Raw genomic sequence first — 9,901 nt, 5'->3', positions numbered from 1 at the left:
TTAGATCAAAAGTTTTTTTTTATCCCAACAACACACAATAGAAGATCAAAACTTCTTTCTCTTCGGACTTCACAATATCACAATATAGGGAAGATGTTCCCCCAAATCACTAGTGACTTGCCTTTGCCAGTCACCTTACTTGTCAAAGTCTATACCATTTTGTATAGCCTAACTTGAATAAAATTAATTAATATGTTTTTACTTGATATTTGGATAAAATCAATATGTAAAAATTAATTTTCTTCACTAAATAAAAAATACCTGTATTTTCAAATATTGTTGCATAATAGAGACTGTATTTTACTTTTACCACGAAGAATAAAAGGTTTACGCCCGACAAAATAAGGATAATAATTACATTTTGTTTATTTCAGTTATTTTGACAAAGTGATTAAACCTTAGGGGGCATATTGTTTTTCACCAAAGTACATGTCCAAAAAGAAAAGTTTAACGATGAAAAAAAATTATAAATTGATTTTCATTTAATTCATCTCTACCCTCACCAGTTTCACTCAATTGACTCAACGCTTCTCTCATCTCTTTCTCAGGCGTACACGGACCGCCGGAGACTGAATAAACGGCGACTACCGGAATCAATCTAGCAAACGGGACTTCTTAATTCAAGGTATCAGTTTTCATTTCAGCCTCTCTCTACACCGTCAATCATATACTTTTGTTTTTGTTGTTATATCAAATCAATAATCAAGAGATTCGATCTTTCGGTTTCTTGGTTTCTTTTTCACCATTCCGGTGTTAAGATCTTCGATTACGCAACAATTGAAATGGGTTTCTTTAATTTTCTTTACCGTTGAGTTTGAATTTCTTAGTATGATTCTCGATTGCCTTTCGGAGGCAAATCACAAATGTAGAAATAAGAAAATGTACAGTCAATTTCCGGTCATATCTACTGTTATCCCACACAAATATGGCACTGAGATAATTCATACTCCATATTGAATCCGATGTCAATCTTTTCACGATAATCGGATGTATAGACGCCAAATTCAATATTTCAATGTTCGATTTCAGTATTTTCTACCAAATTCCATAGTTTACTCTAAACACAATGATTTATAACTTTTGAACATTATTTATCCAGACAATGGCATACACTGGAGGTGTACCCAGAAACGATCCAATGCAAGTGAGTACTGCTCCAAGAAAACCCCGAATTCTTCTTGCAGCATGTGGAAGTGTAGCTGCCATTAAATTCGGCCATCTCTGCAGCTGTTTCTCAGATTGGGCAGATGTAAAAGCTGTTGTAACACAAACGTCTTTGACATTCGTCGATCTTGCATCAATTCCCAAAAACGTAATGCTTTACGCTGATGAACATGAATGGTCCGCATGGTCCAAAATAGGAGACAGCGTCCTTCACATAGAGCTTCGTAGGTGGGCTGATATAATGGTAATCGCCCCATTGTCAGCAAATACACTCGCCAAGGTAAATTAAACCCTAATTTCCTTTTCTTTTGAAATTGAAATTGTTCGATCGCCCTTTTAATCTTGTTGTTGTGATCCACAATTTAGATTGCTGGTGGACTGTGTGACAATTTGTTGACTAGTATTGTTCGAGCATGGGATTATGAGAAACCGATTTTTGTTGCGCCATCGATGAATTCGTATATGTGGAGGAATTCGTTTACAGAAAAGCATATCATGGCGATTGATGAATTTGGAATCAATCTTATACCACCTGCATCGCATGGGGAATCTGGAACTGGTGCAATGGCTGAACCCTCGTTCATCTTGTCAACTGTACGAATGTTCTTGGAATCACGAAGGAAAGCAAGTACCAGTAGTAGTAGAACATAATGAATTTTTTCTCCTTTTTTCTTGATATTACCCTTTTTATGAACCTGGGTAATGTTTGCTGGAAGATTTGATTTGATTTTTTTTTCAAAGATGTAGATTTGATTTGATCATTGGTATTGGAATAATTGTAAAGTGACTATACAAAGATGAAAATTTGGGTTCCAAATTGACGTACCTGTTGTTACACTCTTTTAATATCGTTATTTTAAAATAAAGGTGAATTTGAACCGGTTAAACTGGGCCAAACATAATAACCCGGACAAAGCCTATCGAATGTGGTTTGGAAAACAGACAGTCCGGACCGGTCCATATGACTATATGAGGGTTAGTCCAAAAAAGTCTAGTATTGATAGGTCCTATAAAAAATCAGGGTCCAAACGATTTGATTTTTATATGTATTATATTACAGTATTTTATTATAGTACATACGTAAAGCCAAAGTTATGTACTCTTATAGAATTTGAAAGTTGAGAGTTTCAATTTTTATATGGAGAGTTGATAGGCATTTCTTAAACAAACATTTATTCTTTGCAATCTTGCATTTTAAAAGCTAGGAAAGTATAGACAGAATTGCAAGAATGATCCCTTAGGTTTGTCAAAACTAGCAACTTTGATTCAAAATGGGTTTGACTCGTAAGGATGGTCTAATAGTTTTGTTTTGTTGTGAGTTTAGTCAAATTTCTTATGAATTTTTTTATAATGACAAATTTGCCCCTTATTATTTTATTTTCCATTTTTCTTTTATTAAAACAATTAAAAACAATTAAAAATAAAACAAAAATAAAATCTCTCTCTCTCTCTCTCTCTCTCTCTCTCTCTCTCTCTCTCTCTCTCTCTCTCTCTCTCTCTCTCTCTCTCTCTCTCTCTCTCTCTCTCAGGAACTAGATAATATTGACCAAAATCAAACTCCCAAAATCACCACCACCAATCTCTCCTCCTCCCTAACATCACTATTACCGTCTCCTTCTAATCGAATCCATCCCAACTTAATCACCACCGCCCCTGATTTCTCTTCCTCCCACAAACCAAGAAGGTTCCAAATACAGATCTTGAAAACAAAGATATGAAGGTTTTTGTAAAATAAAGATTGTTGATTACGGTCATCTGAGAACCAGATGTGAGAACTAAAGAGAAGAAAATGAGTAAAGAAATCGACTTTCTTTAATTTCTACAACAAAGTGAAATCCTCCCCTCTTTGTTGACCTTTCTTCTTCTTTGTCTTCACAAATCCATCTGTAGTTGCGTGTACAAGTATCACTTGTAAATAAGAGATTCTCATCTCCTATTTGGCGCCTGGAAGGAATCGATTTATGAAGTTGTTTCATCTTCTACTTTGCTTAAATAGACTTCAGAGTTCCGATTCTCGATGAGAAACGTTTCTTCCATGGGACCATGAGATTTTTGGGAAAAGAAAACTAAAAGGCTAGAATCGGTAAACAAGAACGAAGAAAACCCATTATAGATTTGGATTTGGAATGTTAGATGGTGGGGTCACGACAGGGGGAGGCGGAGGAGCTGCCACAGACGACTGTGGTGGCTTTCTTCACCGGAGAAGTAAGAAACAAGGGGGACCATTAAGAAGATGTGGGTGACTGGTGATGTTTTGGATCATGTCACTGGAAGCAGGGGCTTGGATGCGTAGGTTGGAGGAGGTGGTTGGTTGCGATGTTATGACTCCGGCGGTGGGGATGAAAATTGTTATTGGAATTTTGTTCCGATCGATTTGTAGGTTTCAAAAGAAGAGAGATAAGGGGAAATGGGGAGACCATTTTACATACTTGTATATATTGGAATCGATTTTAGGCCATGAAATTGTTGTCTGAATCTGTATAATGGTGGGTCTCGATTTACTCGATTTATTTGAAGATAGATTTGCAGGTGGGTCTCAGTTTATCTCTATTCTTTGTTACCAGATTAGCCAAACAAGGAGACCCCCAAAATACAAGGTTCTTTCATCTGGTTTTGAATGTTTTATGTACTTAAAAATTGCTGAACATTCATAGATAGATAGGTGTTTTTGAGTTTTGAATTAGATATTGGTTATAAATGCTAAATATTTGATGATTTCGATCGAATCAACTTTTCTTTTGCAAGAATTTGAAACAACAAACAAAAACGATTTTTGATTTTTGATTCTTTTATAGTGGTGACATCCGGTGGTGGTGAGGGTAGTGGCGGCGATGGGTGGTGATGGTAGTTGTAGGTGGTGGTTAAAGAAGGAAGTGGTGGACAGTTCCATATATATATATATATATATATATATATATATATATATATATATATATATATATATATATATATATATATATATATATATATATATATATATATATATATAGAGAGAGAGAGAGAGAGAGAGAGATCTATTTTCTTTTTTGTTTTTCTTTTTTTATTTAAGTAAAAAAAAATGAAAAATGGGAAATACCAAGGGCAAATCTGTCATTTTAAAAAGTTTCAAATTTTTTGGACCAAACTTGCAAGAAAATCAAACTTTTGCACCATCCTTGCGAGCCAAACCCGTTTGGGATCAAACATGCTAGTTTTGACATACTACAGGGGTCATTCTTGCAAATTTGTCAAAGTATATAGCTGCGCATTAAAGAAGCAATAAAATTTGTTGAATAGATAGATCAATCTTCAACGCTTTTAGTTAATTAATGATTTGGACTTATTTATTGATTATATCAAATTGAATTGGTTTTTCTTTCCCCCACAGACGTGAACCCAAACAAAATCACGCGAGCCTATTCCATATAAAAATTTAATACTATTAAATGCTTAGATAACAAATATTCAAGAATAGTAGATAAAACAGAGACACACGAAGATAAGCAAACTTGCACCATAACTCTTTACTTTATATTATATTATATAGTAAAAGTACCAACTTTAATAACAACACCAGCCTTTAAAGAAAGCCAACTCTCTCTCTCTCTCTCTCTCTCTCTCTCTCTCTCTCTCTCTCTCTCTCTCTCTCTCTCTCTCTCTCTCTCTCTCTCTCTCTCTCTCTCTCTCTCTAACCATATATATATATATATATAAAGGGGTATATTCCTATTTCCTCCAATAGAAACTAGAGTTTCTTTATTCTATAACCTAACATTTAACTTTAAAAAAAAAAAAACAACCACCCCTTTTTGTTTATAAAACTTATTACCTTTCTTTTTCTTAAACTTATTTTTTTTTGACCACCGAATGTCCAGTCTTACGCTTGTGACGGCTGAAATCCGACACAAACCTAAATCTCTTTCCACATCCTTCTTGTTTACACAGATACGGGCGGGCTTTGGTATGGATCCTTATATGTTCGGTCCTGGACCACTTCCATTTGAAGGTCTTGTCACACCCAGGCCACGGGCATTCGATTGGCCGGTCAGCCAGATGCACACGTCCGTGCTGCAACAAGTATTTGTGTGAAAAGAATATCTTCCCACACCCCTCTACAAGACACATGTTATTTTTATGAGCCATAGCCTCTTCCTTACTCCCAAACCTCATCTTACACCCTACAACATCACACCCAAATTCCCCCTCTTCCTCTTCTTCATCTTCAGACTCACCACCTTTCTTTGCTTTCTTCTGCTGCCTTTTTGTGAACCTTCTTCTTCTTATTCTTCTTCTTCTTATTATTATTATTTCGGTTCTCGTTGGCCTATAATCGTCATCTGAATCCGAATCGAAATCCGAATCCGAGTCGGATTCTGTTGGTTTTTTGTTAAGATTCGGGATTGTTGCCTTTCGGAGGCTTCTCCTACGTGGCCGCCTCACACCACCAATCAGCAACGGTGGAGACGGCGATGCTGCTGGTGGTGGTCGTGATGGTGACGAATCCACTATAACACCCTTCATCTTTCTCTTCCTGCTGTTTTCAATTTCAGGTTTCTCTTCCACCATTGGCAAAACCGAACGACTGGTTTCATCGTGTTGTTCGAGATCTCTAACGACTAGCAATGGATGAACCTGATTGGACATCCAAACTTTCCCGCACCATTTTCCCGCAACCACGAGCTTCTTTTGATTGTCGGATGGTTTTGATGTTGTTGATTCAGTTGACGGAGGAGGAATACGTCCGATTGCGTTATGGATAACCGAGTTGTATGGCATCTGTTTGGCATAAATCGGGGATTGACTGAGTCTAACACTGTAGAAAATGTCGAGCCCTAACCTGACCACCCAATCCTGGTTACCATGTTCTGTTTCATCGTTATCGAGAGCCAATCGTATCTTCGCCTTATCGTATTCGTTAATATCTCGATATCCGAGATCTGTCCAGTTTTCATAGGTTCCTAATTCTGTCGCCATCGATCTTGCTTCTTCGTCTATTGTTGGATAATCTGAAAACGAAAAGAAACCCGTTAATAAATTCTGCAAATCGTTAAAACCATTCTTTTTTTTTTTTTTTGATTATCGGATACCTGGATGACAGAAGAGCAGCATATGGACTCCCCCTACTGGCTGAAGAATCTTTTCGACTTCACGAGCATGATGTAGGCAGAAAACGTGAGTTCTGAAACAGTTTTCAGGTTTTGTGTAGATATGAGGCTCTTCTATATATTCAGATCGACTCATTGAACCATCCGATTCTGTGAAATATTTGCTCGATTTAGATCTATCAGAATCATATCTTTCCTCGAAATCAGAGCAATCTCCATAAGCTATTGCCACATCAGCTTCCTGTGGTTTTGTAATGGATGTGGTACCAGAGCCATCATCTTCAGATTTGTTCGGAACATCAACCAGACGATCACAATCGCCCTTCAACACTTCCCGTTCTTCCATAAACAAATAAAAAAAATAACTCAGAAATCATAAAAGTTTATATTGAACAATTAGAGTTTAACTCATCATACCTGACGAGGATCCGAGATCAACCACATTTGTGTAATTAGCAGCAACAAGAACATCAACACCTTGAGTTGCCATGAGGTAACCTGCAGCTTCCTTTGATGGCTGAACGATTGCAAAACAAGAATAACACAAAATCCCACATGTAACACAAGAGAATACACTTGCAGGATCGGGTTTATGAATACCGTTTTTCCCAATCACCATTTTCTTCTTTTTTGGTGAATCAAAGCTATCAAATGAAGATCTTCTTCTTGAAGACACTGTTTCATCATTCTGAATGCATAAACCAAGGGACAAATCAGTACTTGAATTCGATGGAATCCAACTGTCTAATGCTTCTTCAGAAAGAACTGCAATCGGAGACCCTTGGCCTAAAAGATCAAGCAACTCGTTGTTTTGCATCATGTCTTGCAGAAAAAGTCTTTTTACCATTGCATCTCCTTCCCCTTTCAACCTATCTTTCAGTCTGGAACTTCGAGGTTCAGGCCTGATCAAATAAAACACAACATTTTAAAAATTTCTTATACAAATTAAGATCAAAATCAACCGTTGTTGAAGAACAAAGAACAAACTTTGCAGACAATGATAGCGCTAGATCATAATGTAGCTGAGAGTGAGACACCAGAGGAGCGAAATTAATTATAACCCTTCGAATTGCAGCGTCTCGTGCAACCATCAGCCATCCCGGGGTTGCAATATTAGTCGCTTCCGCACAGTTGAACCCTATAACAATAAAGTAAAAAGTGAGTTTTTACTGTGTGTCTGTGTTATTCTTTCAGCAACTGGTCTACACAGTCTAAAGAAAATCCGACCCATAATGAAATTGAGATTATCATTTTACTGTATATTTTAATATATTAATTTGTGTAACGTAACCGATAAAGTTTTACGAGGAAAATAAGGGTGTTTTACCATGACTAAAGCCAGAGTGATAAGCTCTAGGGAACGTGACAACAAATTCTCCAGGATTTTGCACCAACCTGAGTATAAATGTGTGAATTAAATGTAAATTTCTAACAACTTAATTAATATGCTAGAAAAAAACAAAAAAACAGCAATCAAATTTTATTTTATTTTCTAGCAACACGAAAACAGGATCACCTGCAGCAAGGAACACCGGCCCTTAGAAGAACTTCCGGCGACATAACTGTGTTCTTCTTTGCAAGAGCAGCAACAGTTGCTGAAAACAACACAAATAAGTGAATAACATCAGAATTAAGCATCATAAGAAATTACAGAGCAAAAAAAAAAAAAAAAAAAACAGGGTAGATTAACAAATTAATCATAGTTTAAGACATACCAATTGGATTAATCTCTCCAGCATAACCATGTGTTCTGACCACATCCTCAAAAGCAACAGCAGCGTCCATGGGTACGCCATACCAGGTTTTGGAAGCACCCATATGCATGTAATTCAAGCTATGGAGGTCATGATCTTCGACATGCCAAGCAAACCAGCTAAACAGCATGGAAATGTAAACCATGGGTGAATTGACACCAGATATTTCCTCCTTTATGAACCTCAATAGAGACCCTTTTGCTCTTGAAGCCGCATTCATATTCCATTGGCTTTCCGCCACCGTCATGACGTCACCAATTTCCTTCTTCCTCTGTTTCAACCCACCGACTGTTTGATCAAATGCCGATCCGGGCATGTCATTTGCGTACTCAACGGAAAATGGTTTGCCCAAGTAAGCCTTCCAGTAAAGCGTCTCCACTTCTAACGCGGTCAAGCCCCTCTTCGGATTTGATCCCTTCTTCAAGTAATTTTTCTCGAAGCTTTTGGCCATGGCTTCAAATTGGGCCAGAGTGTAGTGCTCCCTGCTCTCCCAAACGGATTTCTGAATAGGTCGGAAGTGCTTACGTGGGCAAAAACCGATCTGCTGCCTCCTGGTGGTGAATGTAGGTGATGAATCAGGGTTTTGGGAAGACAGAGACTCATTTAGGTTCGAAATTATGGTTTTCTTGGGCGATGTGGAGACAGGTGGGATGATTTTACAGATTCCATACTCGGAAGCTTCTTTTTCGATTTTGAAAATGTATGAAATTGGATCCTGAAACTCGGCTACGGTTGGGTGGTACTCTGGTGCCAAGGGCAGAGATTTCAACCAAGGAAAAACCTCTTCCCCCATCAAATTAACAACCAGTAGCTATAAATTTAGGGAATAGGAAGGTGTATAAAGAAATGAATGGAGGTTGAATGTAGAAATCGAAAACAGAGAGAAGAACTAGCAATGGAGGTTGAATGTAGAAATCGAAAACAGAGAGAAGAACTAGCAATTGGCCATTGCTGTTGCTAAATTGCTCTCTGATTACTCTCCCACTCTGTGTTTTTCTTTCTCTGTGCTTTCAATTTGTGATGCCTCTGTTCACTTCAGGTTCCCTATTTATACAGGGGAATGGTGGAAAACAGGGGGCAGATGAATGAAGTGGTTTTGGGAAAAAGAAGATGGTTTTTCACTTGAATTCTTACTTACTTGAATGCTACAGATGGAATGAAGTCATCAAAGAAGAAATTTGGGTTATTCTTGTAATACGTGTCACACTTATAATGTCATTTGCTTCCAAGTAGACACTTTGAGGATCAAAATTTCATAATTCACGTTTAATGTAATTTCGTCATCCATCTCAGGTTGTTGATGAGTTGTGAATCAATAAAGATACGGAAGAGCCCACAACCGATTGAATTTGTTAGGATGGATAGATGTTATGATTACAAATACAATTCAATTCTTGGAAAAGAAAAATAGAATTGCTAAAAAAACGGATACAAAGAAAGTGGTTCTAATTAAGCTTTTGATTTTGATTCTAATGTACAAGATGATGAACAATTTGTTTAGCTATTGAGAAAGAATAATGAATTTTTTCATGATTTTCAATCTATTTTATAAACAGAATAAATGTAAGTAAGATATATGTCAACACATTGTGAAAATAAGGCATATGTGGCATGTTCTATATTTTATGGGGTTTAACTTTTATGGTTTGCAATAATTTTCTAATAATATAAATGATAAATATAAGTTCTTGAAAAGATATCAATACCTAATAACAAATTTGCTTTTTAAACAAAAAATTGTCAAGATTAGTTAAATAAATGGTGACCAGAAGTAAATACGAGTAATAAGTCATTCAAAGTTTTTATGTTAAAGAATTGGTTTGACATATACATCAAATTTAATGGATGATTGTTTTTTAAAACATATAAATATTTTAGGTTTTAAAAGTTTAAGCAAAA

General features: G+C 36.6%; 2 protein-coding genes across 2 annotated transcripts; one reads left to right on the top strand and one right to left on the bottom strand.

The window, feature by feature from the left end:
• Window positions 1–508: 508 nt before the first annotated feature.
• Window positions 509–1,989, top strand: LOC145048684 (putative phosphopantothenoylcysteine decarboxylase). Its single transcript, XM_078997273.1, has 3 exons — window positions 509–625; window positions 1,100–1,444; window positions 1,531–1,989. Exons 2-3 carry the CDS (start codon window positions 1,103–1,105, stop codon window positions 1,813–1,815), a joined length of 627 nt encoding a protein of 208 aa, XP_078853399.1. The 5' UTR covers window positions 509–625; window positions 1,100–1,102; the 3' UTR covers window positions 1,816–1,989.
• Window positions 1,990–4,652: 2,663 nt separating this feature from the next.
• Window positions 4,653–9,008, bottom strand: LOC145028624 (lysine-specific demethylase REF6-like). Its single transcript, XM_078977333.1, has 7 exons — window positions 7,964–9,008; window positions 7,765–7,843; window positions 7,576–7,643; window positions 7,236–7,386; window positions 6,666–7,150; window positions 6,231–6,587; window positions 4,653–6,149 (listed from the first exon to the last, which is right to left on the bottom strand). Exons 1-7 carry the CDS (start codon window positions 8,793–8,795, stop codon window positions 4,990–4,992), a joined length of 3,132 nt encoding a protein of 1,043 aa, XP_078833459.1. The 5' UTR covers window positions 8,796–9,008; the 3' UTR covers window positions 4,653–4,989.
• Between the last annotated feature and the right edge of the window lie 893 nt (window positions 9,009–9,901).

This window comes from Lactuca saligna, chromosome 1 (genome assembly GCF_052625555.1).
Source record: "Lactuca saligna cultivar CGN05327 chromosome 1, ASM5262555v1, whole genome shotgun sequence".
Classification (NCBI taxonomy): domain Eukaryota; kingdom Viridiplantae; phylum Streptophyta; class Magnoliopsida; order Asterales; family Asteraceae; genus Lactuca; species Lactuca saligna.
Note: the sequence above shows the minus strand (reverse complement) of the source record. Positions and strands in the feature narration are given on the sequence as shown.

Bases quoted from the DNA above. Each gene is read 5' to 3' on its own strand.
- LOC145048684 (XM_078997273.1), top strand. From the start codon at position 1,103: ATGGCATACACTGGAGGTGTACCCAGAAACGATCCAATGCAAGTGAGT. The intron at 1,445-1,530 runs GTAAATTAAACC...TCCACAATTTAG, and splicing joins CAGCAAATACACTCGCCAAG to ATTGCTGGTGGACTGTGTGA.
- LOC145028624 (XM_078977333.1), bottom strand. From the start codon at position 8,795: ATGGGGGAAGAGGTTTTTCCTTGGTTGAAATCTCTGCCCTTGGCACCA. The intron at 7,844-7,963 runs GTATGTCTTAAA...TGTTGTTTTCAG, and splicing joins TGGAGAGATTAATCCAATTG to CAACTGTTGCTGCTCTTGCA. The intron at 7,387-7,575 runs GTAAAACACCCT...TTATTGTTATAG, and splicing joins TCACTCTGGCTTTAGTCATG to GGTTCAACTGTGCGGAAGCG.